The 26143-nt window shown below is 44.3% G+C and overlaps 12 protein-coding genes and 2 non-coding genes across 14 annotated transcripts; 6 read left to right on the forward strand and 8 right to left on the reverse strand.

The window, feature by feature from the left end:
- Positions 1-1908: 1908 nt before the first annotated feature.
- On the forward strand, positions 1909-3082 carry CANTADRAFT_25938 (uncharacterized protein). The gene has a single exon (XM_020207589.1). It carries the CDS (start codon positions 2014-2016, stop codon positions 3031-3033), a length of 1020 nt encoding a protein of 339 aa, XP_020065433.1. The 5' UTR covers positions 1909-2013; the 3' UTR covers positions 3034-3082.
- Positions 3083-3540: 458 nt separating this feature from the next.
- On the reverse strand, positions 3541-4782 carry CANTADRAFT_49836 (MFS transporter; the record flags this gene model as incomplete). Its single annotated transcript, XM_020209758.1, has 1 exon — positions 3541-4782. The coding sequence occupies one exon, from the start codon at positions 4780-4782 to the stop codon at positions 3541-3543; it is 1242 nt and encodes a 413-aa protein (XP_020065434.1).
- A 1813-nt stretch (positions 4783-6595) lies between these two features.
- Positions 6596-7210, reverse strand: CANTADRAFT_21549 (uncharacterized protein; the record flags this gene model as incomplete). Its single annotated transcript, XM_020206711.1, has 1 exon — positions 6596-7210. The coding sequence occupies one exon, from the start codon at positions 7208-7210 to the stop codon at positions 6596-6598; it is 615 nt and encodes a 204-aa protein (XP_020065435.1).
- Positions 7211-7562: 352 nt separating this feature from the next.
- ATS1 (Ats1p) lies at positions 7563-8645 on the reverse strand (the record flags this gene model as incomplete). The annotated part of the gene is made up of 1 exon (XM_020209838.1): positions 7563-8645. The coding sequence occupies one exon, from the start codon at positions 8643-8645 to the stop codon at positions 7563-7565; it is 1083 nt and encodes a 360-aa protein (XP_020065436.1).
- A 249-nt stretch (positions 8646-8894) lies between these two features.
- Positions 8895-10148, forward strand: CANTADRAFT_50405 (uncharacterized protein; the record flags this gene model as incomplete). Its single annotated transcript, XM_020209822.1, has 1 exon — positions 8895-10148. The coding sequence occupies one exon, from the start codon at positions 8895-8897 to the stop codon at positions 10146-10148; it is 1254 nt and encodes a 417-aa protein (XP_020065437.1).
- Positions 10149-11056: 908 nt separating this feature from the next.
- Positions 11057-12343, forward strand: CANTADRAFT_50415 (DNA primase subunit; the record flags this gene model as incomplete). The annotated part of the gene is made up of 1 exon (XM_020209825.1): positions 11057-12343. The coding sequence occupies one exon, from the start codon at positions 11057-11059 to the stop codon at positions 12341-12343; it is 1287 nt and encodes a 428-aa protein (XP_020065438.1).
- A 97-nt stretch (positions 12344-12440) lies between these two features.
- On the reverse strand, positions 12441-15191 carry CANTADRAFT_89876 (hydrolase; the record flags this gene model as incomplete). Its single annotated transcript, XM_020211620.1, has 1 exon — positions 12441-15191. One exon carries the CDS (start codon positions 15189-15191, stop codon positions 12441-12443), a length of 2751 nt encoding a protein of 916 aa, XP_020065439.1.
- Positions 15192-15376: 185 nt separating this feature from the next.
- CANTADRAFT_232760 (uncharacterized protein) lies at positions 15377-16021 on the reverse strand. The gene has a single exon (XM_020206940.1). The coding sequence runs from the start codon at positions 15828-15830 to the stop codon at positions 15465-15467; it is 366 nt and encodes a 121-aa protein (XP_020065440.1). The 5' UTR covers positions 15831-16021; the 3' UTR covers positions 15377-15464.
- Positions 16022-20194: 4173 nt separating this feature from the next.
- CANTADRAFT_t100 lies at positions 20195-20267 on the forward strand. The gene has a single exon. It is a non-coding gene; the product is annotated as a tRNA-Thr (tRNA).
- Positions 20268-20467: 200 nt separating this feature from the next.
- Positions 20468-20539, reverse strand: CANTADRAFT_t111. Its single transcript has one exon. It is a non-coding gene; the product is annotated as a tRNA-Gln (tRNA).
- A 597-nt stretch (positions 20540-21136) lies between these two features.
- RPN5 (proteasome regulatory particle lid subunit) lies at positions 21137-22603 on the forward strand (the record flags this gene model as incomplete). The annotated part of the gene is made up of 1 exon (XM_020210797.1): positions 21137-22603. One exon carries the CDS (start codon positions 21137-21139, stop codon positions 22601-22603), a length of 1467 nt encoding a protein of 488 aa, XP_020065441.1.
- Positions 22604-22668: 65 nt separating this feature from the next.
- On the reverse strand, positions 22669-24411 carry PGA4 (1,3-beta-glucanosyltransferase). Its single transcript, XM_020206941.1, has 2 exons — positions 22928-24411; positions 22669-22853 (listed from the first exon to the last, which is right to left on the reverse strand). Exons 1-2 carry the CDS (start codon positions 24129-24131, stop codon positions 22735-22737), a joined length of 1323 nt encoding a protein of 440 aa, XP_020065442.1. The 5' UTR covers positions 24132-24411; the 3' UTR covers positions 22669-22734.
- On the reverse strand, positions 23951-24600 carry CANTADRAFT_232877 (uncharacterized protein). The gene is made up of 2 exons (XM_020206942.1): positions 24137-24600; positions 23951-24034 (listed from the first exon to the last, which is right to left on the reverse strand). Exon 1 carries the CDS (start codon positions 24507-24509, stop codon positions 24180-24182), a length of 330 nt encoding a protein of 109 aa, XP_020065443.1. The 5' UTR covers positions 24510-24600; the 3' UTR covers positions 23951-24034; positions 24137-24179.
- Positions 24601-24746: 146 nt separating this feature from the next.
- On the forward strand, positions 24747-26110 carry APM1 (Apm1p; the record flags this gene model as incomplete). The annotated part of the gene is made up of 1 exon (XM_020206191.1): positions 24747-26110. One exon carries the CDS (start codon positions 24747-24749, stop codon positions 26091-26093), a length of 1347 nt encoding a protein of 448 aa, XP_020065444.1. The 3' UTR covers positions 26094-26110.
- Positions 26111-26143: the final 33 nt, after the last annotated feature.

A 26143-nucleotide genomic window follows, 5' to 3' on the forward strand; every position in this document is an offset into this window, starting at 1 on the left:
AATGGTGTTTGTGGTCGTCTCAACATGACCATTTCCTCTTATGAAGAGAAGGCTCCTCACCAGAGCAAAAACCCTGGTGCAAATGCACCCACTTGGGCTGAAGCATTGTTTGAAAAGAAAAGCTCTCCAACGAAGAGCGAAGCTTCCAAGTTGCCCAAGAAGCAGTGCTACACTGTGAAGAAACGCTCCAAAAAAACTGAAACTAAGGTTGATCTTGGTATGGAAATGCCAACAAAGCCTATTGGAGTTGATGCTGGTATGATTGAGCCAAATGTGGCTGCTGAAGTTTCGGAAGAAGCTAAAATTGATGTTGGTATGGAAAAGCTGTTTGTGGCAGGTGAAGTTGTGAAGGAAAAAAATGGTGATGAAGGTATTATTGAGCCAAGTGAGGCTACTGAAGTTGATGCTGGTATGATTGAGCCTAATGAGGCTCCTGAAGTTTCGGAGGAAACTAATGTTGATGTTGGTATGGAAAGGCCATTTGTGGCAGATGAGGTTTCGCAAGGAACAAATGTTGATGATGTAATGATTAAGCCCAATGTGGCTGTTGAAGTTTCGAAGGAAACAAATTATGATGCCGGTGTGATTGAGCCAATTGTGGCTACTGAAGTTTCGAGGGAAACTTCTATTGATGGTGGTATGATTAAGCGTAAAGCTGGTGCTGATTTGATTAATCCTAATGATTGCTTAATGATAAGACTTAAACCTTCCAAGAGTAAGGTCAGAAAGAACAAAAAGAAGGCCCAGAAGACAAACAGGTTTAAGTCATCTTGTTGTATTAAAGCCAGGGAGAACAATAAAAAGGAACACCAAACAAGTTTTGAGGAGCATGCAGACACTCCTTGTGATGTTGAGAAGCATGCAGACATTGCGCACTTAGAGACTGTTGAAGCCGACACTCCTTGCGAGGTTGAGGAGCATGCAGACACTACTAGCGTTGACGTTGAAGCAGATGCAGACACTGCGAACATAGAGATCGTTGAAATCGACACTCCTTGTGATGCTGTTGTAGAACATGCAGACATTACTATCGTTGGTGTTGGAGAACATGCAGACATTGCACACTTCGAGACAGTTGAGGTCGAACCTTCGTGCGATGTTGATGAAGAAGATGCAGACATTGCGAACTTAGAGACCGATAAGGTCGACACTTCTTGCGATGTACATGCAGACACCAGCCACTTAGAAGCTAAAGGAAATGCAACTGATCATTGCATTAACGTGGTAGCCACTCAAGCCATTATGCAATTACTAGGCATTGGGACCGCTACTGTTCCTTGCATTGATGAATTTGAAGTTGCTCAACTTATCTCGCCCCGGGAAGCCGAGATGAACACCAATTCTAGCTTTGATGTTGAAGCTACTCAAACACTTCAGCAATCACAAGGTATTGAGAAGACCACCCATACTGACGCACATGCAGATGCAGCACAAAGTGTCATGCACCTGGAGGCTAGGGGAGTTGACACTTCTGGTAACGAAGTTCTTGAAACTGCAGAAACACTGGTGCAATTTGCAGTCAACGCAAATTACACAAATAGCGCCGAGGCACAAGGAATTACCCTTTTGCCAGACAGCGGGAAGGATACCAATAAGAGAAACAATTGCACATTAGTTTTACTGGTGTTGGATGCTGATGAAGCGACTGATAATTGTGAAGGTGGTGGTACACATGGAATTGCTCACTTAGAAGCCTGTGCAAACACCAACAAGATTGCCAATGCTGCTACACACAAATTAATTGAATTAGATGCCTTTGCAAAGGATGACTCTTTTAGCAATGACTTCTTTGGAATGGAATTTGAAGTCGAGGAGTTGGTCAAAAATTGTGACGAAGACCCTCTTGTATTTCCCATGAACTTAACACTCAGAGGAAAGGTCGACCATCCTAGAGTTGATCTAATTCGGGATATGATGATTACAATTCTTGTTGTCATCCTTGTATGGACTATTGAGAAAAGTTTCATACTCAAAGCCTGTTTGTTCTCTTTCCTCGTTCTGCAGGAATCTGGAATGGCTTATACTTCTGGTGCTTTGGATTTTCTTTCTAACTACACTAGTAAGGATATTAGAGTTGCTCAGAATGTCCCAATCGAAAATATCGAGACCATACTTGGGGAAAAATCTTCGGACTATGACCTAATGGTGGGAGTAAGGATCCTTGAAGTTGTACTTCTGGAAACAGATAATAATTCAGGTGATTCAGCTTCAGACGATAGTCTAGAGAAATTGGAACAAGGTTCAAATCTATCTGACTTTTCCCTAAAATATGGGGCATTGTGTGAGATTGATTACACCGCTGATTGTGATTCTTTGAAAGGTTCTTCCAAGAGTAAGATATTGGTCGAGAGTACAGATGTTCCTGACGAGGTTGACGTCCGATTTTCCCATAATTCTTTCAACTTGGATGAGAACCCCGAAGTAGAAGGTGCTGAAGCAATAACATCACTTAATTTGAACGAAAGTAACAATTCCAGCTCAAACTTACACCAAAATATCAATTGTGTTACCAATGATGCTTTTATTCATGGGCTTGAATTGTCTGCTGATGAAATTGTGAATTCACAGTTCCGGGACTTTGGAGTTAGTAAGAGAAATTCTTCAACTAGCTTACATTCTGATATTTCCTGGAATGGGTTAAGCACACCCACCAAACTTTCTTTGAGAAGAGTAACTTCTCCTGATTCTCCAGCCAGTTTTGAGGTTGGTTTCAACCATTTTCATGACCAAGGCTTTCTATTAGGGGTACACCAAGCCACCTCTCCACTTGAACTTGATACCATTATCCAAAATATGCCAAATCCGGATCCCAGAATGGTCTGGAAGACATACCCAGAAGCAAGCACAGAAGCGGGGGTTGGGGGACTCACGCCTGTAAATGCTAACAACGATAGTATGCAATTTGGTATTTTGTTGGTAGTAATTTTCCAGTTGATAGTTCTCGCAGTGGATTGTGTGACTACAAGAACCTCACCTACTTGGTTTGGAAACTTCAGCATGTGGTCAGTATTTGGTATTGTCTTAGGAATTTGACCCAGACAATAATTTGACTCATAGTATTACAAAGAGTTTACAGAAACCAGCAAAAAGAATAATCTTCATGAATATGGCTGGTTATATATGTTGCTAAACATCCAGTTGAAAGTGACATTACAATGACACATTATTTACAGAATTTTAAAGAATATTACTACATCTCCGTGGAAACATTCCGTGGAAACATTCAGCTTGCCAGGGGAAGCAATGCTTGGTTAAACTTTCGACGCTTGCTAACGAAATCATTATTGCATATTTTATTAAGGTCACTTCCGACCAGATATACCTTTATAAGCTTTATTAAACACTAAAAAACAACTCTGTATGGTGTATCTGATTTCCGAAGAGATATACCCCGAGTATATTTTTTATTCCTGAAATTTTCCTGGGATAACCCACCTTGCATCGGAGTACAGTGTATCTTAGTAGTATCATAGATGCACACCTTAAGCTCTAGTGTACTGTTCCATCCCAACTACTATTTGACAAATATTTACCCACTACTTACCAGATTCTTTTAATGTAATGAGCCATACCCTTGTCTTGGCCTCTATAAGCGACGTTGGGCAAAGACAACCAGAGTACCAACATAATGGAGAACATGGCAATAAAAGATGGTAATAAGACATAGGCCCCGGCAAATTGAGAGATCAAGCCGACAATAAATGGGAATAAGGCACCACCTGAGGAGCCAAATGCTGATGTGATGGTCAAAGAAACCACCTGAATTTTTCTGGGGATTAATCCCTCCAGGGCAACGTAAGTAATCATCAAGGGATAAATAGGACCGATGAAAATACCACTTAAGGTGATTGTTGCAATTTCTACACCCAAGGTAGGAATCACCCAGGTGAGAAGCACAAACAAAATGGAACACACTGCAAGAATGCCATTGCCTCTTCTCGCACCAATCCATCTGTGCATTATGTTGGTCAAGAAAATTCTGCCCAAGGTCAAACCGAACCAGTAACCCGAGGTAACGTATCCGATCGAGGCCCTGGTGTGGTGTCTGTAATCACGAAGGTAGGTGGTGGTCCAACCACCCATTGCTACCTCACCTCCCTGGTAGAACAAGACAAATAAAGAATTTATCCAAGTGACTTTGTTCTTGAGTGCTGCCTTCATCAAGTTCTGGGAGTCGACCACTGCTTCGGTTTCTGGAGGTTCGAATTGCTTAAGCTGATCTTCGCCGTGGGCAAATGAAAAGTACGAATTCACGGCACACCCAAACATGGCAACTGCCAATATAATATAGAAATAATGCCACCTAACTCCAGCGTCAACGAAGGTGGTAGCAATTAATGGTGACACTGATGCTCCCAATCCATAAATTCCATGGAAATATCCCAAAGCTACGGAAGAATTATCAAAACCACTGACGAATACGTTGAGTTGCGAAACCACGATTCCGGTTCCAATACCGCTGAAAAAGAATCCAAACACCACCACGGGATAATTGACACCCGTGGAGACGAGAATGGCCATAATCACCGACGACAAGCACCCAATAGCGAGCGATTTTCTTCCAAACGTCTGGTGGATGCGGTTGGCGAAACAGGCCACCAAGATGTAGCCTATAGAGGTCGAAAGCCACACCAATGCGCCCTTGGAGTACGAGAGATGGTATTGCATTTGAATGTATGGCAAGAGCACCCCGACAGCACCGTCATTGAACCCTCCAAAGAATGCCCACGAGCACGCAGTGACATAACGATAGAAGTTCTTTGACGGGTAGGTGAATGTCATTTTTCTCTGTACAGTAGCCGTGGTGGGATTCAGCACATCGGCCTCGTTGGCGTCTGCTAGTTCGAATTGTTCCCGAGGTGGGTTCTCCTGGGTTCCAGAGGTCAAGTGGAACTCGCTAGGACGATATTCCAACGGTGGTCTTTTTTCAGGTTTGGAGGTGTTTTCGAAGTAGGACATTGTGGAAAGGTCTGCCTCCTCCGCTGGAGTCTCTACCACCACTTTGGTGGAGGAGCGTACTTCCTGCTTTTTACTTTCAGACTTAGCAGACATGGCCAGTGAAATGAGAAGAATCCCCAGTTTCTTATACTAGCTGTCTCCACAAATCTACGTCATAACCGCATTTCCCCGAGCGTTATACCCACCAACGCCTCATCGCCACGACACACTAATATAGTTAGTCATATGGTTTGGATACTTTGTTGCGAGACCGAGAATTCTACCGTAGGACAACTAGGGGTGGGAACATTGCCCAACTGGGGGCAAACGAGGCTTAAGAAACGGCTGAAACGGGTGCACTACCCAGTGGGGTCCACGCCTGCCATAAGCCCTTACGCCCAAGTATTTGTTTCACGCCTCTTGCTGGCCATTTGTGGGGCACAATTCGCCAAGGGCATCGCAGATATATTTGTGCGGGGCAATATGGGGCAGGAATCAGACAAATTAGGAAAATACCCTGAATGCACACCACAGGCGTCACTGGGCCGAGAGCAAGTTTGGAACCATCGGAGAAATGATTTGTGAGGTAAGGATGTTTCGGTAGAATGACCTATGAACAATCGAGCAAATTCGACCCTATTTATAGGCTTAAACTGTAGAATATGCTAATATCGAAACTCGGGGATAGTACTACTGATTCGAGCCGAATCACGATCCTTACTGAATCTCGGGTGATAGCTCTTACTTGAGCTCGAAAGCACATCAGTTTGATTATACTACAATAGTGTAGGTATTTCGTAAAATCGTTGCTACTAAACTGCGAGTTTGTCTCTATGTTAACTCTGAAAAGTCTTGCTTATTTCGTAGGGAACGAACGGGCAACCGCCGGTGCATAATCGTTCACGAGCGTCTCTATTCGTTCCCACTAACACACTTCTTCGGATTGGTTGCGAAAAGACAGTCTGATAGGCTTAGATTTCGTGAAAGAAAGCTTTACTAAAAGATTGTGTAGATATACCACCAACAATAGAGTACTAGGTAGTTAATATCGATCTGGGAACCGGGACCTAAATATTATGACAGGTAACATTAGTATCAGTTTTTCGATTGAATCTGGAAAGGCCAAAGACTCTAATCCAGAATACATGAAAAAGTAAAGATTACTAGGTTAATTCTATAAATTCACAGGACCCCATCTCATTTATGCTTGTGATTTGCTGGCATGAGTAAAGACTCAGTAGCTGCCAATTTGACAGTCTCTTACAAGTAATTACACCTTTAATAGCTATTAAGTGCGTGAATTAGTTTCTATCCTCCAATTTTTAGGAATTCATTAGGATCCACACTGACGAACGACGAGTTGAACTCTGGAAACCTCAAGTTATACAATGTATGCAACTTCATTAACTAGCTCCAGAGAGCACACTGAAAGATATTTCATGGTACCATTGGTCGAGATTTACCAGAAATCGAAGACTCTAGTTTCTTAAGAAATCAAATGTTATTGACGAATGCCTCTTGTAATCAATAAAGCATGATTCTCATGTCACTTCCTTGAGTATAACTTCCCACTACCCGATCGAATCGTATATTGAGAATACACAATTGAACCTCTAACAACGTGACGCATGATTCATGGGCTCGTAAGGTTACAATTCTATTGCAAGGTGTCCAAGAAATTGGGGTTGTTAGCCAACTTAGTTTTGAACTTATCCCACCAGTTATCAAACGCCTTCATGGGGACTTTTCCTGCTTCGTCAATGAAACTACCCAAATAGTTGTATGCATGGCCCACGATCTTGTTTCCCAACGCTGCTATGTCATTTGCAGAGTTGGGGGCAGCAGGCTTGGCTGGCACCAATGCACTAGCTGACTTTTCTCGTTGTTGCGTCAATAGTACTTCCGCTTGTGGCGTTGGTTCTATAGATATTCCGATCTGGATGGTGGTGGGATCATTGTAGTTGATGGAAGAGTCGTCGATGTTCATTTCGTCTCCGTTGGAGCCCCTGTTGGCCAGCCCCGACTTGTTGTTCAATCTGTAGATGGCTGAAGGCTTGTTGGGGTTTATGCCTCCCAACAATTGGAACTCTTGCGAGGGCAACTTGAAGTAGATCAATGCTGTGTAGTTGACATCCACGAACTCGGAGTTGGGAAGGAGGAAGATGGTGATGAAGTTGATGTTGCTGGCATTGGGCACGGTGACGACGTATTTTGTGGGTTCGACCTGCTCCGCCAATTGGATGGGTCTGCCTGAGCACACAGCACCGAACATATTGAAACTCTGCTTCTGTACACTCTTTCACTTGGAGATAAAGCCCTTATTAGGGCAGGAATACCTGGTGCCTTTATTAGAATAATGGTCACGTGATACGCAGTTACCCGGCCCTCGAGAAGATTCTATACCCTTCAAGAAAATTCTCCATCCAACTTACACTTAACCATACGGAGTAGCGGCAACGTTATTCCGTATGGACGACTAAGAAGTTGGCTGTTCATGTTGTGTGCACTGGATTTATCCGGTACCATCGCCGTTGGCTGGCCATCGATACGGTTGTCCCAGAATAATACGTTGAACATATTTTCCATATTGAGCTTTTTGCAATGAATATGGGAAAGATACCTCGTCACAGTTTCCTTATGGTTATCCATGAGGTAGCACATCCGCTTCCCAATCGGGTTACTGGATGTGCTTGATTGTAGATGGTGTTGAGGGAATAAGTGACGGCAGCAGCGCTCAAGTCATCCTCGTATACCTCATCGCCTGACCTCTCTCCACAGTTTCCGTGCTCTCCCCATCCCCACGCCATAACCGAGTTCTGATCCGTCAAGATTAGTCCATGTTCGCTGCCAATTTCGAACTGTTGGACTACTGGATGTGCACTTTGCGGGAACAACTGGCCATGGCTATCATTGCCAAACGACTTGATAGAAAGGTGTTTCTCGTTCTTGACTAGCAAGTGGGACGACGACCACATGGTCCTCAATCCAACCACGTCTCCATTCACATGCACTTTCTCCGTTGCTTTCTTACCGTACTCTTTGTAGTCGTTGGAGTAGAAGGCCGTGTAATCTCTCCCGACGTCGAAAAAGCGCACTTGGAGGTCGTCCAACCCTTCGAACTTGAGCTGGCGTGGTTGCCATATCACAGACTCGAGCTTGGTGCCAATGGCATTCTGGACACCCAATTGGCCCTTTCGGGCATTTCCCCATCCAAAAAGACGCTTATCAGCCAATTGAACCACTGTGTGGTTCAACGAAGAACGCACGCTTAGAACTGCTTGTGGCCCAAAGTCGATAACTTCACGGAGCTGATTTCCGTCCACCCCTTTGCCTAGTCCGAGTTCGCCTTTAAGTCCTCGGCCACATGAGTACACTTTCCCTTCAAGGTCCACGAGGATGGTGAATTCCCAGCCACAGGCAGCTTTAGCCCACTTGCCATCGATTTTTCTGAACACTTCAATGGTCTGGCCTCCTTGATGTCCACATTGGCCAAACGTATTATCACCACAGCTGTAGATTTCGCCCGTGGAAAAGAGCACCAACGTGTGGTTTCCACCGCAAACGACCTCAACAGGCTCAGCTGCCAATTGTGTGGTGACGGTTCCGTCGATTTCGAACTTCGCAGCCACCAACTCCAGCTGGTCAGTATCGTTGCCGATGCCCAACTGATACTGGCCGTTCGAGCCGCAACAAAGCACTTGGTACATTTCTAGCACGTTACGAGTAGTATGGGCCTTCCTGGAGGTGTATGCTCGAGGTGGATAGGCTCAGATTGTGGAGTTTGGTCCGGGGAGAGCGCATCATCATCGGGGTAGGTCTCCTGCATACAGTCCCGTATACCGTCTCAAATTTTTCGCTCATCGATAAGCTTAATAATGACTTTGCCACTGATTTAGGATACAAGAGCATAGTCTACCACGGCCAGGGCCTCTTGATATACTACACAGCTCTCTAAAATGTCACAGGAATATCCAGAACGTCCCTACGAGGAACAGGAACAAGACCAGGAAGAATTCTTGGACGTCAATGAGGTAGCAGAAGAGGTTGCTGACGATGAAACCGCTCCAGCTCCCGAAGACGACGACGAGGACATGGACGAGGACCAGGACGCCTTGGAAATCGATATGTCCAACAACTCGTGGAGTTACTTCGACCAGCACAAGGACAGTATCTTCACTATTTTCAAGCATCCAAAGCTCCCATTAGTGGTGACTGGTGGTGCCGATGACACTGCCTACATGTGGACTACTCACTCGCAGCCTCCAAGATTCGTGGGAGAGCTTGCTGGCCACAAGGAGTCGGTGATTGCTGGTGCATTCACCGCTGGAGGCGATTTCGTCATCACTGGTGACATGGCTGGGTTCATCCAGGTGCATAAGGCCACCAAGGGAGGTGAAAAGTGGGTCAAATTTGGTGAGTTGGAAGAGGTCGAAGAGGTGTTGTGGATCACCGCACACCCAACCTTGCCATACTTTGCATTTGGTGCCAATGACGGTTCCGTATGGGTGTACCAAATCGACAAATCGTCAGGATTGGTCCAGATTATGTCAGGATTCTCCCACTCTCTTGAGTGTAACGGAGGTGTTTTCTTCGAGGGCAAGGATGAGAATGACTTGACCTTGATCACCATTTCCGAGGACGGTACCATTGTCAACTGGAACTGTTTCACTGGTGCAGTCAACTTCAAATTGCTGCCCCACACCGACTTCAGAAGTGTGGAAAGTCCTTGGGTGACGATCAAGATCTACAAGAACGTTTTCGCTGTTGGTGGCCGTGACGGACAGTTGGTCATTGTCAACAACGATACTGGTAAACCAGTGCACTCGTTGAAGACATTGGACAACGTCGACGACATCGCTGAGCTCTCCATCGAAGCCATTGCTTGGTGCACATCTCCAGAAATCAACTTGCTTGCTGTGGGTTTGGTTTCTGGTGACCTTTTACTTTTCGAGACCCAACAATGGAGATTGCGTAAGAGCATCAAGATCGACGATGCCATCACCAAGTTGGAATTCATTAACAATACTCCAACTTTGGTTGGTTCCTCCATGAACGGTAAGATTTACAAATGGGACGCCAGAACTGGAGGTGAACTTTTTGCAGGAGTTGGTCACAACATGGGAGTTTTGGACTTTGCTATTGTTGATAATGGCAAGAAGTTGGTGACTGCAGGTGATGAGGGTGTCTCGCTTATTTTCCACCACGAATAGTTTATGTATATTAGTATCAAGCATGTTAGCATAATGACAGAGCTACAGCTGGCCATCCAATCAACAGTGCCTAGAATACACCCATAGACCAGAATAGAATAATTTCGAAGAATTGTTGCAATATTGTTCCTTGGATTCAGTACAGAATCTTCTTCTTACTACCATCAACCGCAGAGGAATGACTAGATCTCGATTTGTGCTTTGTCAGGTGAGATGAAGAGTAGTCTAGTGGATATTATCTGGAAATGAAATTATTTCCCTAAGCCTTAACGTAGTCTAGTGGACATAATCTAGAAATTAATACTTTCCCCTAGAGATAAGCCGTAGACTTCAATGTTATCAACTTCATGGAGTTGTGGAGTAGCACCTGACGAGAATTAACTCCACTGGCTCGTAGAACGGTTGCAATTGTCTTTTCGCAGCCAAGGTGGTCATTTCCGTCATGAAGCTCGAAGTTATATATACATTCCCAGCAAAAAGCTGCTTCCACCAGTTTTGCTTGTTACTTCCCCAAGATTCTACAGCATTACCTTTTTTATCAGAATGTGTGTCTACTCGTTACCTTCCCACTTCCCTCTTTGCATTGTGCGAAACAACTAGTATGCTGAATTCTAAAATTCAGTACCAAGAATCAGTACCTTCTGAGTGAATATAGTAAGTTATAACTACTAGGTTGAGTAGATGTCGATTATACGACCTCCACCGTTAATCATTTGTAGTTGTATAACCATCTATATAGGCCCAATATCCATGGTAGTGCCCACTCCAATCATCTATATATCGCGACGCGTCTGATATCCATCTCTACCATCATGACTAGCGAGGACAAATCAGGCTCAGACGCCACCATGAAGTCGTTCTCTCTGGAGGAACCGAGCCAAAGCTCCTTCAAGCCTTCCTCCGAGGACATGCTCTTTTTTTACAAACGTTTACTCCCATTCAAACAGGTTTTCAAATGGTTGAGCCATTCCCCCAAAGTGACCAAAGACTTCACCATGAGAGAGTTTGCCTTTGAGTTCCGTACTGGTGCGTACCAAAGATACAACTCCTACGGAAGCGTGGACGAGTTCAAGCAGTCCGTCATCAATGCCAATCCTACCCGTTTCGAAGTGGGTGCAGTATACGCTGTGAACCCCAAGGAAAGAAAGAACCTTCCCAAAACCGCCATGAAGCCCGAGTCCAAAGAGTTGGTTTTCGATATCGATTTGACAGATTACGATGACATCAGAACCTGCTGTCAAAAGACCGACATCTGCAAAAAATGCTGGAAGTTCATCCGCGTTGGGTCCAAGGTGATGGACGCTGCCTTAAGAGACGATTTCGGTTTCAAGCACATGGTGTGGGTCTTCTCGGGAAGAAGAGGTGCCCATTGTTGGATAAGTGACCCAAGAGTACGTCAGATGAATGAAGTTACAAGAAAGTCTATCATTGACTACATGGACGTTTTAGCATCCAAACAGTCCAAGTTATCTTCCAAAAAGCCATTGCTGGTCAAGAGACCATTGCACCCCCATGTGGAAAGATCATTAGAAATCTTGAGTGAGGAGTTTGTGGAAATTATATTGAACGACCAGGATCCATGGTTCACTGCTCCTGATACAGCTTCGGATGCCAAAAGTTGGACTCAAATCGAAGAGTTATTGTCTTTCCTTCCAGACAATAAATTGCAGCAGGAGTTGAGAAGCAAGTGGAAGAGCAGCAGTGGCATCTCAACATCGAGAGACAAGTGGGAAGACATCAACGTGGTTGCCAAGAGCGTGTTGAAAAGTACTGCCCAAGCTAACCAGTTGCTTGATGCCAGAAAAGATATCATTATTTATTACATGTACCCAAGGCTAGATGTTGAGGTCTCCAGGCAAGTCATCCACTTGTTAAAATCTCCATTCTGTATCCATCCAGGAACTGGTAACGTCTGTGTTCCGTTCGACCCAACCCAAAATATATCAGGTAATTCACAAGATGACAGCTATGGATTTAACCCAATGACTGCTCCAAACTTAAGAATATTGCAAAAGGAATTGGACTCCTGGGAGCAGAACTCGCCATCTAATGATAGCGACAAGAAGTTAGCTGACTATGAACGAACTAGTTTGAAACCTTACGTGGAATATTTCTCTAAGTTTGTCAATGACATGATCACGGATGAGTTGCAAGGTATTTCAAAAAGAGCTAGAGAAGAGGATTTGAGCTTTTGAATGGTGAACACGACGAGGATTACTGGGGTATGCTGTATAATAATATTGATTATCAAAACTAATAAATATAAATAGATGTACAGTAGATTTTGAAAGTCTATGTTGTGGGGCATTTGAGCTCTCCCACATACGGTAAAATACCCTGTTCCCTAACCTTGTTCTCGTCTAAGAGTCCACTATTGTTTTTGATGATGATAGTTTCAACACCGTCGGGTGAGTTGGTCTCTGCATCTAAATTTTCACCATCGTGATACCACTCCAAATATTCCAATGATTCGTTATACTTGATATGACCGGAACTAAGGTAAATATCTCCATAGTTCAAGAATGGAAAATGCCATTTTGGCACAAAGATGATCGTAGGAGTGTTTATGAGACTGGAATCAGATTTATCAATGAACAAGGAAAGTCCGAATTTAACTGCTCTGTAATCAAATTCAACTCCCACAATGTCACCCTTCGTAGCAACCACAAAAGGCCTAATAACGGCGTTTGTGGCTCTTACTCCGTCTGGTGAAGCAAAGCATTTTCTATTGTACTTGTACTGCACGTTTTCACTTGTAGTTGAAATCAACGATGAATCCTGGATTGACTGAGAGTCAGTATTCTCATCATCAGACTCCTTTTCTGCAGCTTCTGGAGACGAAGAAGTCTCCGTATTGGGCCGTAATTTGGACTTTGGAGTCAATCCAGCACGCTGTATTTTAGTTTTAATCATGTTAGCAGCATCACTTGCCCTCCGTGATTTCAGGTTGATAGTCTTTATGATACTGCCTCTTCTACTCATTGATTGTGGGGTTGCAGGAGAGGATTTATCATCATAGTTCTGATTATTTCTATCATCCGATGACCAAAAAGAGAAATCCTCGTTATTCCATCTGTCTCCCCATTCATGACAATTGATGCTGGTATAACACCAGTATGTGTGAGACATATTCAGACTCTCTAACCCATTACTGATTGCATCCAATGCTGCAGTTTGACTGATGTATTTACCGTTTCCGTAGGATCTTTTATCGTCCATATCAAAAGGCATCCCTGTCTCTGACATAAGTACAGGGATATTCCCCAAGAACTCCTCTGCTTCCCTTTTCATTTCAACAAATTGCTTTTTAATACAATTTCTAATTGCTCTCTCCCCGAATACGATACCAAGAACTGGATTCAAGTACCTGCCACGCATAATTCCCAAAGTATCCACATTGTATTTCGTATTCCACGTTTTAAACATTAGTGACATTCCGTCATAATAATGAGGACAGTAGACTGTCTTTTTGTCGATGATTTCGCTTGGGTCATCTTTCAAGTTTGGTGGTACATCGAGCACCGGTGGTTGTATAAAAACGAAAACATCAGGTGAAATATCCCTGATTATTTTCTTGAACTTTGCGTAGTATTCAACAAAATTGTTGTTGATGAAATACTCTGAGTTAATAGTACTAGGCATAATACCATTGAGGGCACAATGGTTATGTCTCTTGGAGACTTGATTGAAATGGTTTGGATAGCGTAACTCACACCTTCCAATACTTATGTCAAGACGCTTTTCCTCGGTGAGGTTTGCAAAGTTCTCAAAATCAATGCTTTTATCCCAGCGCCAGATACCTTCACGAGCAAAAATACATTCGCCCATTTTCCATTTAGGACCTCTTTTCCAGCCATATTTCTTATCAATAACCTTAGCTTCTTCAACAGAGAGCCATGATCTTTGACCCTTGGGATCAATCAACCTTGTTGCGAACTTCTGAGGGCCAGTCAAGGCAATTCTGTACTCATCAACTTCACATGGAAACCCCATTCCCAATCTCATGGACTGGTACACTGTTGGGGTGGTTCCAACACGAAGCTGTTGATTTCCGGGGATGAACGACAAATCTTCATGCCCTATCAAACCTCTGTTTGGCTCGTTCATCAGCTCAAACCCAATGATGGTACCATCCTTGATCATTTCAGGTAATTTTTGATTGACTGCTTTCCAAATATGTGCAATTGCATTGAGATAGTGATCCTGAAGATAGTCTTGGATATTCTGGCCATTAATAACTAGGCCAGGAAAATACGTTCTACCACTGAAGAATAACGTGAACATCACCATTGTGGCCAAACGCTTGTAGTTCGACGCCCAAATCATTTTATGGTACATCTCCAGGGCTTCATCGTCATGAAAACGAGAATCGTTGTGGATAATGGCTGCTTCTGTCACCGAAAACCTGGTGGGTTGCAATCCAGCCGCGTATAGGGTCCACATAGGGGCACCACTACCACCAGAGAATCGGGACCACACGTCCTGATGCATCTCCAAGAACACGTAAAGACCCCCTACCTCGTGCAAAATCGACAAGATCTTTATGGTGTAGTCAACAAACTCGTCGTCATACTTTCCTGGTCCAGCATGCTCTATGGCTTCCCATGTGAGAAGGTAACGAATGGTGTTATAGCCCCAGGACTTGATTCTCAGAAAGTGCAGGTGTGCTTCGTCCAAGGGGAATGGCCTGCCCACAAACGTCACGTTGTCTCCGTCAAAGAAGATGTCGTCGTACTTGCTGGAGTCGCCTTTGTAGCTGGGCAAGTTTGGTTCTGCTGGTAGTTTCATGGACCCGTCCACGTTGATTCCCTTGAGAGTGACCTTGCGGCCATGTTTATCCACAAAGTTGCCCTTGCTGTCGGTATCCAACGGACAACAGTCGAGCACACTGGTGTCGGATGTTCCTTCGGTGCTAGCAATGGACAGCAGGCCGGGAAAACGGCGTTTTAATGGCTTCAAACCGGAGATTGGGATGGTGGACGTCGAACTGTACAAGCTGAGCCGGTTGTTGATGGCATCCTTAGTATATCGGGCGCTTTTCATAGTGGAACTGTGCCTGGGTACTGGTTGCTGGTGTTGAAAATGTCACCACTGGAGGTGTCAAATGTGCGTAAGCCAGATGCGTTGGTATAAATGTCTGGAATGGCAGACGTCTAGGAGTGTAGCAGACAATGGACTGTGCAAAGGCCGTCCACAAGCAGAATAAGATTGGCCAGTGGTAATTGGTGTGATTACGTTTTTTGCGATCACATTCACTTTTTTTCCCCTGTTGCAGCTGAAGAATTATACGGAATTGAGATAAGAGGATAGTGGAGGCTACGGGTTAGGAACGGATATGGAGCCTATCCTATGTAAGGTGGTATGGAGGTTTAGAGGAGGGATGGGGGATGTTTCTACGACGGTAGCATCGGGAAATATGAGGGGTGGAGTGTGAGCGGAGTAGAGTGGAGTTTTAGTGGGGTGAGTCTCGCGGTGATTGTCGTGCGACTCAGGCAGGCGGAGCGTGTGACTAGCGGGAAATCTGGGGAAATGCGTGCGAGAGATTAGTGGGAGATTAAGAGAACTAGTGGGTTTGTGGGAGACAAGCGGTATAAAAGTAACTAAAGGAAAGGAGGGGATCTGATAGGAGAGAATCGGAGTAATCTGACCAGAGGGAACTAGTGGTGTTTGGGGAGAGGGCATTGGTGTAATGGAACTGGAGGAAACTCGGAATTGGCACGTGAGAATCGTATTCTAACTAGAGTTATGAAAGCGGCAGATTCGGCAGGAGAGAATCGTTAATCTAGCTAGAGTTATGAAAGAGATTCGGCTGGAGAGAATCAGTTAAATTAATAAAACTAGAATAACTAGAAGATTGGCCAAGTGGGTATACTAATGTAACTACAGGAAACTGGATTTGATAGAAGAACACAGGTATAAATTAATAGAACTAGAAAAACCAGTAGATTTTTCGATTCGATATTCTTCTGCTAGTATAGACCTCGAATCAGCTCTGATTATGATTTCTGTGCTGGAATAAGGGCTCGTTCCGTAGACTTGTGATTAATATTCGTACAATAGGCACATGGTATTCCTTCTCCGTGGCATAGGGCAGAAGTTCCAGGGTATTGCATGGGGTTTTGGTTTCTTACAGTATTGTACACATGTTTCTCCTATATTTTTAATCAATTACGCTGGGTTCTTAGTTGTCTACACTACGTTTTCTCCTGGTCTAGCTGAAATTATTGTCAATCTGTATTCTTGTAATTGGAAATATCTTGAAAATTCATTGAGCAGCAGATAATACATCATAATAGCTCATAACATATTAATTGAGCTGTTGAGGTGAATTATGAGAGATGAGTAGACTAATATCCCTTTTGGTAGCTTTTTTTTTGCATCTACTACGCTTTTATTATTCAAGAGTGCTTCTACTCTAGAAAGTATGCTAAAATTACTGTCATTACATATTTTCCAATGCCCTCCGCTTTACCTCATGGTGGGCACTGAGACGCCAGTCGGTTTTCCCTTGCAATGGCACAATCTTGCCTCCCTTTTTACGGCCAGGATCCGCTACCTTGAAGTAGGAAGGCGCCAACTCCGCCAACCAACCTGGCTCGATGATGGTCACACAGTGCATGTACTCCTTGGTGGTCAAGAGCAAGGTGTGGTAGAGCACATACTCGGGGTTCTTTCCAAAGAGTGACAGCGATGGATGCAAAAAAACCGGGGTCTGCTCGTTGACAGTGCGATATCCCTCTTGAGGGTCTCTCTTCGAAGAATTCTTAAAAAACCCCGCCACCAACGCCCTCCGTACCCGATCAAGCTGGGTTCCACACAGCTCGATGGCATGGCCATATTTGCGCATGATAGTCACAAGCTGGCGACGTACTTCGTGTGCACGTCGCATGCTTCGTTCTTGGATAAAATTATCCTGGCACCACTGCTTACTATGATCGTTCAAGGTCCATGCCCTATATACGTTCAAGAAAGTAAGATGGTCGCCATGGGCGTGGTGGAACCGTGCCTTTCGTTGGTCGGCTGCGTTCTGCTTGTCCTTGGGTCTGTAAAATACCGTCTGCACTGAGAGCATGGCCACGATGCTCAAGATCTCTTCTGAGCACCCGAACTCCACTGACGCAATCAATGTTTTGGCCAAAGCTGGCTGCATGGGGAAATCTGCCATTTTGCGCCCAAGCGTGGTCAATAAGCCTTCGTCATCTAGTGCTGACAACGTGTACAAGTCCTGGAGCGCAGTTAACATTGTGTTGGCAGGTGGAGGGTCCATGAAGTCGAAGTTCATCATGTCATTGATACCCATTGCCTTGAGCATCAAGATGGTGTATGATAGGTTCTGACGCTGGATCTCGGGAATGGTATTGGGGAGCATTTCATTTTTGAACGCGTTTTCAGTGTACAACCGGTAACACTTTCCTGGACCTGTTCTTCCTGCTCTTCCACTTCTCTGTCTTGCCTGGGCCTGTGATATTGGCGAAACCATCAAAGAGTCCATCCCCACTTTAGCATCATATGCGTTCATCTTCACAAATCCTGGATCAATGACATAGTAAATACCATCGATGGTGATCGATGTTTCGGCAATATTGGTAGCAAGAATCACCTTTCTAGACCCAGGAGGAGTAGGCTCGAAAATCCTACTTTGCATTTCGGAGGGTAATGCTGAATAAACCGGTAAAATAATCAATTCTGGCACAGATTCACCCAATACTTTCATTCGTTCAAACAAAGCTTCACAACTGGTATCAATCTCCTCCTGACCCGTTAAAAAGACCAATATATCGCCCTCAGGCTCAGAAATATGAATTTGGATCACGGAATCCAAAGCAGCCTGAAGATAGTCCATTTCTGGTTCCTTGGTATACAACACCTCCACGGGGAATGTTCTTCCTGGAATATTCAACACTGGACAGTTATTGAAAAATCTCGAGAATTTCTGGGAGTCTAATGTGGCTGAAGTGACAATAATTTTCAATTCTGGATTCTTCAGCGCAGCTTGTTTTACTAATGCAAACAACACATCTGTGGCAATTGTTCTTTCGTGGGCCTCATCCAACATAATCACGGAGTACTTCCTCATAAAAGGATCATTTAAAGCCTCACGTTGAAGCATACCATCCGTCATGTATTTTATCTTGGTCCTGGGACTCGTTTTATCATCAAATCTCACTGTATATCCGACTTCTTCACCAAGAGCACACCCCACTTCTTCCGAGACTCTTTTTGCAACTGATTGTGCAGCAACCCTTCTTGGTTGCGTACAACCAACTATCTTGGCTTCTCCTTTAAAATTTATGTGCATTCCTTCTTCCGTTATGTACTGCACGATTTGTGTAGTCTTACCTGAACCAGTCTCACCAACGATCACTACAAACTGATTGTCTCTAATCGTTCTGACCAACTCTTCCCTCATAGCGTACACGGGAAGTGATTCCCTCTGTTGTTTCATCGATAAGCTAGTTCTTTTTCCGTATGTAACTGATTTTTGGGAATTTTTCCAGTCAGAGATGAATTTTCTTGTCTTTAAATCAACACTGGATCCTGGTTCATCGTGGTTGCCTTTCCTCTGGACAAGCAAGGGATCGTGGGATTCTTTCTTTTTCATGCTTTCTAATTTTTCGGCTTTCTCCTTTTCTTTCTTTTCCTTGATTTTGTCTTCCTTAAATTGCTTGGAGAATTTTGAGCCATTCATAGCTGATCTAATCAAGGACCCCTCCGGATTTTTGAATACTTTCACTGGGGCTAACTCAACAGAGTTCTGGGTTTGGCCCTTTAAGAATTTAGGCTCTTCCTTATTTAACTCTATTTCGATTTCTACCTCTGCATGTTTATCTTGGGATTTTGAGTCATCCTCAAAGGCGGCGTTTGGATCTTCCTGACCCATGATATCTGGATAGTCATCTGCCGAGACGGCTCCGGAGGCGATGAGTTGACGGATTTCCCATCTCTCGGGTGAAGTGAATTTTCTTTTGACACCTTTCGGTATTTCATTGATTCGTCTTTCTTCCCTACCTCTTCTTTCCTCGTAATCTGTTTTTTCCAACTCCTCAGTCTTGTCCAAGCCCGTTAATTGGTCGATGCCCCTCATTGACAAGGAGATCTTCTCTTTGAATCTTTTCTTACTTCCTTCTGGTGGTGTTTCAATACTCGTAACTTTCACAAATACCTCCTGGTTGAACTTCAATTCGTCTGACACCTGATTTACTCTTGATCTTCCATCAAATGAAATTTGCGAGATATGGCAGAGACCTGACTGGAAAGATCGAGGACTATTCAATCGAATGAACGCACCGTATGATGTTATGCTACTCACAAAGCCCTTGTACACATTACCCACCACCAATCTATTAGACCTGCCAAATTTATTGGTATCATCATCTTCAATCTTCACTTCACACTCTACCTTAACTCTTTGGTTAGGAATGCTTAAGCCTGAAAACTCCATATTCGATTCAGGTTCTTCTCGCTTGACAATAGGATCGTGTTCTTGTTTTATGATGGGGTCACGCTCAAGCTTTATTGGTTGTGGATCCTGTTTGGGGGTCTCGTTGCTAGTAGCTATGGATAAGCACTCTCGCACGAACTGCTCGGGAAAATCATCACCTCCATTATCAGCTAGTACTTTTTTGAATCTAATAAGCGTATCATCGTCATTTCGATGAGGTCCAGGAACGCTATCGTACAAGTTGAGAACAAACTTCGCAATAGTGGCATCATCGTCTGCCACTTCTAAATGCTTCTGCACGCTTCGGGAGATCTCTCGCAATGCTTGTGAAGTAGAGTTGGCCACATCAGGATCTACCTTCATCCTTAGTATGGAGGGTATAATTGCAATCACTGAGATGGGCTTAAACTTAGGTCTATATGCAGGATCATACTAACTGGAAGTATTAGGCGCAATATTTGGGCAAATCGCGATTTTAAAGTCACCTTTTGGTTCCTCTACAAGCTTGAGATTCTCAGACTATAAATTTGCCAGTTTTGTCCATAAATTTTGCTCCTTCTCTATACGTCCAGTATCTAATAGCACTTCCTTCCCAATGTATTAAGCCTTTATGGCCAAGTTGGTAAGGCACCTCACTAGTAATGAGGAGATCGTCAGTTCGAATCTGGCTGAAGGCATTTTTTGCTAGTGGTTATGTAAAATAAAACATTACTGTCTCGTGAATCATCAATTTTTTAACGCTTTTTTTATAGTGGTTTTCAGGTGGTTTCATACTGTAACTCGAAACAAAAAAGACAATAATGTGTACCTAGCAACCTAGATTATCGTGGAATCGAAACTCTCTCCAATTTCGATGTAAAAAAATGGAAAAAAAAGCAGGTCGTACCCGGATTCGAACCGGGGTTGTTCGGATCAAAACCGAAAGTGATAACCACTACACTATACAACCAATAGTTACATCTTATATTGACCATAATTTATTTAGCAAATAATATGAAAGTACGAATTTTTACGACCTACAATTGTCATTAAAATCGTGAATTTGAAGGCATTTCGACAATTCAAAATGGTTTTTGCATCCCAGAATTACTTGGGTATCTAAATATTTTGCAAATAACTAGTAGGTGAGTTGACTATTAATACATGACCACATAAAAATATGATCTAGGTTCATACACCAGCTTCTCTATTTGATATAAAGCTCATTATCAAATTTGTCACAGTTTCGTGGTGCTCAGCAAGATCAGACAGAACTGCATATGACTGGTACAGGACCAATCTGACAAAACGTACATATATCGGCCATAGCATGGGCCATAGAAAGAAAAAGAAAAATGATGGATTCTTATTCACGAATGCTTAGTTTAATCAAGAACTTCCGTGAAGACGTGGGTGCGTTTACTGCGATCCATCACTGATCAGATATCACACCATTAATGGACTAGTCCAAGTACAAGAATTTTGCGTCTGCACACGACCTCCAACAACCAATTTCGTTGCCACCATTTCACGCTTGGCCACACACTTCCAACCAACCATACGCAACATGTCCAGAGAAGACCCATTAAAAGCAGAAAAGGACTTCAGCGAAACATTGAACGAGCAGTTCCCCATCATTGATGGCATCTCTGACCACAAGACTGCTATTGACAAGTTGTTAGTGCTCGAGAAGCAAACACGTCAATCATCGGATGTTTCATCTTCTAAGAGAATTTTGGAAAAGATTATAGCTATCTTGGTCAAAAACGATGACTGGGATTACTTGAATGATCTCCTCATTCTTTTGTCTAAGAAGCACGGTCAATTGAAATCAGCCATCCAGACCTTGATCAACGCAGTTATCCAAAACTTGGATACTTTGAAGGATGACAACAAGAAGGAATTGGAAACCAAGATAAAGATCATTGAAACTATCAGAACTATAACAGATAAGAAGATTTTCGTCGAAGTTGAAAGAGCCATTGTCTCCAAGAAATTGAGTGAAATCTACTTGTACCAACATAATGATTTGGACAAAGCAGTAGAGATCTTGTGTGACTTACAAGTCGAAACATACTCATTGATGCCTTTCAGTGACAAAATTGAATTCATTTTGGAACAAATTAGATTAACCTTGAAGAAGGGCGACTACAACCAGGCCAAGATTTTGAGTAGAAAGATTTTGCTCAAATCTTTGAAGAATTTCGATAGAGCTGACGAATACAAGGCCATCTACTTGAAGTTCTTAATTGAGATTAACAGCTACGAAAACGACTACATTTCTATTGTCAAAAACATGTTGTTGTTGATTGAGATTCCCTTGATAAGTAAACCAGAAACCACTCAAACCAAATCAGAAGCCTCATCTGGCTTGTCCTTACAATCAACACACGATGACTATTTGAACTTCTTAACTTCCATCATTTACTACATCATTTTATCTCCTCACGATCCACATCAATTTGACTTGATCAACAAGATCAAGCAAAATTCAGTTTTCACAAAGAATGTTGATCTGAAGATTCATGATTTGTTGGAAGTGTTCACCACCAATGAATTGATCCATTGGTCTAACATTGAATCATTATACAAAGTTGAATATTTCAACAAATCTGCCATTTTCAAGCTGGAAACCAACTACAAGAACTTGCAAAACAGAATCATTGAGCACAACTTAAGAACCATCAACAAATATTACCAATGCATCAGATTAGAGAGATTGGCGTACTTATTGCAATTAAGCACTTCCGAGGCCGAGACCTACGTCAGTGAATTGGTGAATAAGGGGATGATTTTTGCCAAGATTAATAGACCACAAGGAATTATCAAGTTCGAGAAGGCACCAATCAAAGCAAAGGTCAAGTTTGAAAATGGTGAGGAAAAGAAGGAAAGAACCTCGGATGTCCACTTGAACGAATTGTTGAACGATTGGTGCTACGATGTGGACAAGTTGTTGGAGGAGGTTGACAGTATTGGGCACTTGATCAACAAAGAGGAGATGATGTATGGAATCAAGCAAGGTGCCAAGGCTTAAATGTGGACAGTTGATCTACAAAGGGGAAATGATGTATCGAAAGGTGCCAAGGCTTAAATATGCAAGATTTGAAGTATATTTATAGTTAGATGTCAACCAAATTACATAAATCACCGTTTATATAAGTGTAACTACCGTGTAGTAAAAGAAATAAAACTCAGATTAAACTGAACCCAATGACAACACCTGCAAGGCTCAAGGTGTTCAACCAGCTGATCGATTGGAAGTTCAAAGGAGCGGCGTCGGAACTCTTGGAGCTTGAGGACGAGGAGGAAGAGGACGATCTGGACCCAGAACTGGTGGACGAGCTGGAGCCACTGCCACTCTTGGAGCCACTTCTGGTTGCACCCTTGGAGTCGTCGTCGTCGTTGCCCTTGGCAATACAGGCCCATTGGGTCGAGGCCTTGAAACCACCACCCTGGGGGTCAGCAGTGCCGTTGATGAACTTGTAGGCGCCCTTTGGAGCTGGAGGAAGGTCGCTGGTGGCGTTCCAAGACGAGCTCTTTGCGGGACATTCCGAGTACTCCAAGTCGGTGTGGTAGCCACCGTCTCCCGAGGGGTTCTTGGTGTTGGAGTATTCCGACTTCAAGTTGTCGAAATCCTGGTTGGTGGTGACGTCGTCGCCGTCGATCTTGACCAAGCCGTACTTGGACCCTTCTTCCGAGTATTCGTACACCAAACCTCCCGAGAAAACTGGAGACATCTTGTCCGAGTAGATGGCCTCGATTTCCGAGAACGGTCTGGGGGTGGCCTTGTTGCACCCGAACTCAGAAAGGAACAAAGGAATGGAGTAGTTGGAGTAGGCCTTGACCTTTTGGTCGTAGCCCGACGTGGTGTACGACGACTTTCCGCACCACGAGTAGTCGTTGAAGCCGAACCAGTCGGATCTTGCCATTTCATCGTCACCACAGTTGAAGAACTGGGCGGTTTCGAGTCTGTTTTCCGACACGTCTGCGGCGGAGTACCCGACAGGAATGGCTCTGAGGTCGGTGTTCTTGATGAACTGCTTCATGTCACGGATGACGGCCTTGACGTAGGTGGCAGCGGCGGTGGACGACTCGTCGTTGATGACCTCGTTACCGGCAAAAAAGCCGAGGGTGTTGTCGTACTTGGCCATCATTTTGACGGTGGCCAACACCTGCTCCAAGTACATGGTGTTGTAGGAGCATTTAGCCTTGTCACGCGAAATGGACGCATTGGGGATGTTGACGTCGACAATGACGTAGATGCCTGCGTCGGCCAACTGCTGCATGCACTCGTCGTGGTCGGCAGTGTTGTCCACGGAATAAACTCTGACGGTGTTGATGCCCAAGTCCTTGAAGTACTTGATGTCACGCTCGCAGATGCTGGTGTCGGCCAACGGATCGGTCAATTTGGAGGAGCCACCAGGCTGGTAGTCGACACCACGGATGTAGAAACGGTCGCTGGACCCTTTGACGAAAAGGGCGTTACCCTTGACTTCCACGGGATCGAGGGCAGCAGCGCAGGCGGCTAACGCCATGAATACACCGGTGTTGAAAAGCTTCATTGTGCAGGCCTGGAGGGATAGATACAGCGAAAGGACGATCTAGAGGGATCAATAGTGAAGAAGTGGTGCAGCGGGCGGCGTGCAACCCTTATATAGCTGCGATTTTGTGAGTATTGCATTTGCAGGCGATGAAAATAAACATTGCGCTAAATTGGGGGCGCCTGGCGCACAATAGAAGGTGTGCCTAGAACAGGAACACCAGGTGGTGGGTGCCCAGAGATTCACGGGCAGTCGGGTGCGGAGGCTGAGCGCGTTTGTCTTGTGGGAGAAGTCTTGGTGATGGCCCAGGATCTTGGCTCTAGCCGAGACATCGGGGGACGTGGGACGACGGCGTGTGGTCTTGGTTATTGTAAACATGGTGCGGAATTCAGGGCTCATTGGCGAGGCACAATTGTCTGGGCATCAATGCTGCATTGCAGTGCAGAAAAAGAAACGCGGGGTTGCACCCACCAGCGGGCTGTGCATCAGGTGCGCGGCGCGTGATGCGGTGCGCGTGACGTGGCCCCCTCAGACTCTTCCGCGTGACCATAAGCACGTGTTACCGCACGTGCCATTGATCACATGCCGCACACCTCGCGTGTTCTTCACGATTTGCTGTTGTTCTCTCCACCACCAATGGCGTCTCAGATCCACTTCCTAGACATCAAGGGAAAGCCCTTGCTCTCCAGGGACTACAAGGGCGACATTCCCTCCAACACCATCGACAAATTCCCCCTCCTCTTGCTCGAATTGGAGAACAGCCACGAAGATGGCGACTACAAACCGTTCATCAACAGCCAGGGAATCAACTACATCTACATCAACCACAACAACTTGTACTTATGTGCTTTGTCGAGAAAGAACGAAAACATCATGGCCATCATCATCTTCTTGTCGAAGCTCATCGAGGTTCTCACCCAGTACTTCAAGAGCTTGGAGGAAGAGTCCATTAGGGACAATTTCGTTGTGATCTACGAATTGCTCGATGAAATGATGGACTTCGGAGTTCCCCAGACCACAGACACCAAGATCTTGAAGGAGTACATCACGCAGGACTACTATAAGTTGGTCAAGAAGTCGGCCGACCACTTGGTCCAGCCTCCTCAGGCCGTAACCAACGCAGTGTCGTGGAGAAAAGATGGCATCCATTACAAGAAAAACGAAGCGTTCTTGGATGTGGTCGAGTCCATTAATATGTTGATCAATGCCAGCGGACAAGTGCTCAACTCGGAGATTTTGGGTGAAGTCAAGGTCAAGTCCCATCTTAGTGGTATGCCAGACCTCAGGTTGGGTTTAAACGATAAAGGGATTTTCACCTCACCAAATGCAGACGAAGAGGCAGGGTCCAGTAGCGCAGGACAGACTAATAACAAGGGAATCGAAATGGAAGACATCAAGTTTCATCAGTGTGTCAGGTTATCAAAGTTCGAAAACGAAAGAATCATCACCTTCATTCCTCCCGACGGTGAATTTACAGTCATGTCTTATCGTTTATCGGCGGCACAGTTCTTAATGAAACCACTCATTTTGGTCCAATGCAAAACCAAAGTGCACAAACACTCACGTATCGAAATTCTCTGTTCGGTAAAAGCTCAAATCAAAAAGAAATCGACCGCTAATAACGTTGAAGTCATCATTCCTATCCCTGAGGATGCCGATACTCCAAAGTTTACCCCAGAATATGGTACTGTTAAGTGGATTCCTGAAAAGTCCCATATCGTTTGGAAGCTCAAAACATTCCCAGGTGGTAAGCAATTCCATATGAGAGCCGAATTGGGACTTCCTGCTGTGACAGACCCCGAGGAAATTTTGTCATCCAATAAAAAGCCAATTAAGGTGAACTTTTCAATTCCATATTTCACCACCAGTGGAATCCAAGTCAGATATTTGAGAATTAACGAACCAAAATTACAGTATCAATCGTACCCTTGGGTGCGTTACATCACCCAGAGTGGTGATGACTACACAGTTAGAACTAAATAGCATACCCCTAATACCATCACTTCTAGAGTTACGTGGACAGACTGTAAGTA

This window comes from Suhomyces tanzawaensis, assembly GCF_001661415.1.
Source record: "Suhomyces tanzawaensis NRRL Y-17324 unplaced genomic scaffold CANTAscaffold_3, whole genome shotgun sequence".
NCBI lineage: Eukaryota > Fungi > Ascomycota > Pichiomycetes > Serinales > Debaryomycetaceae > Suhomyces > Suhomyces tanzawaensis.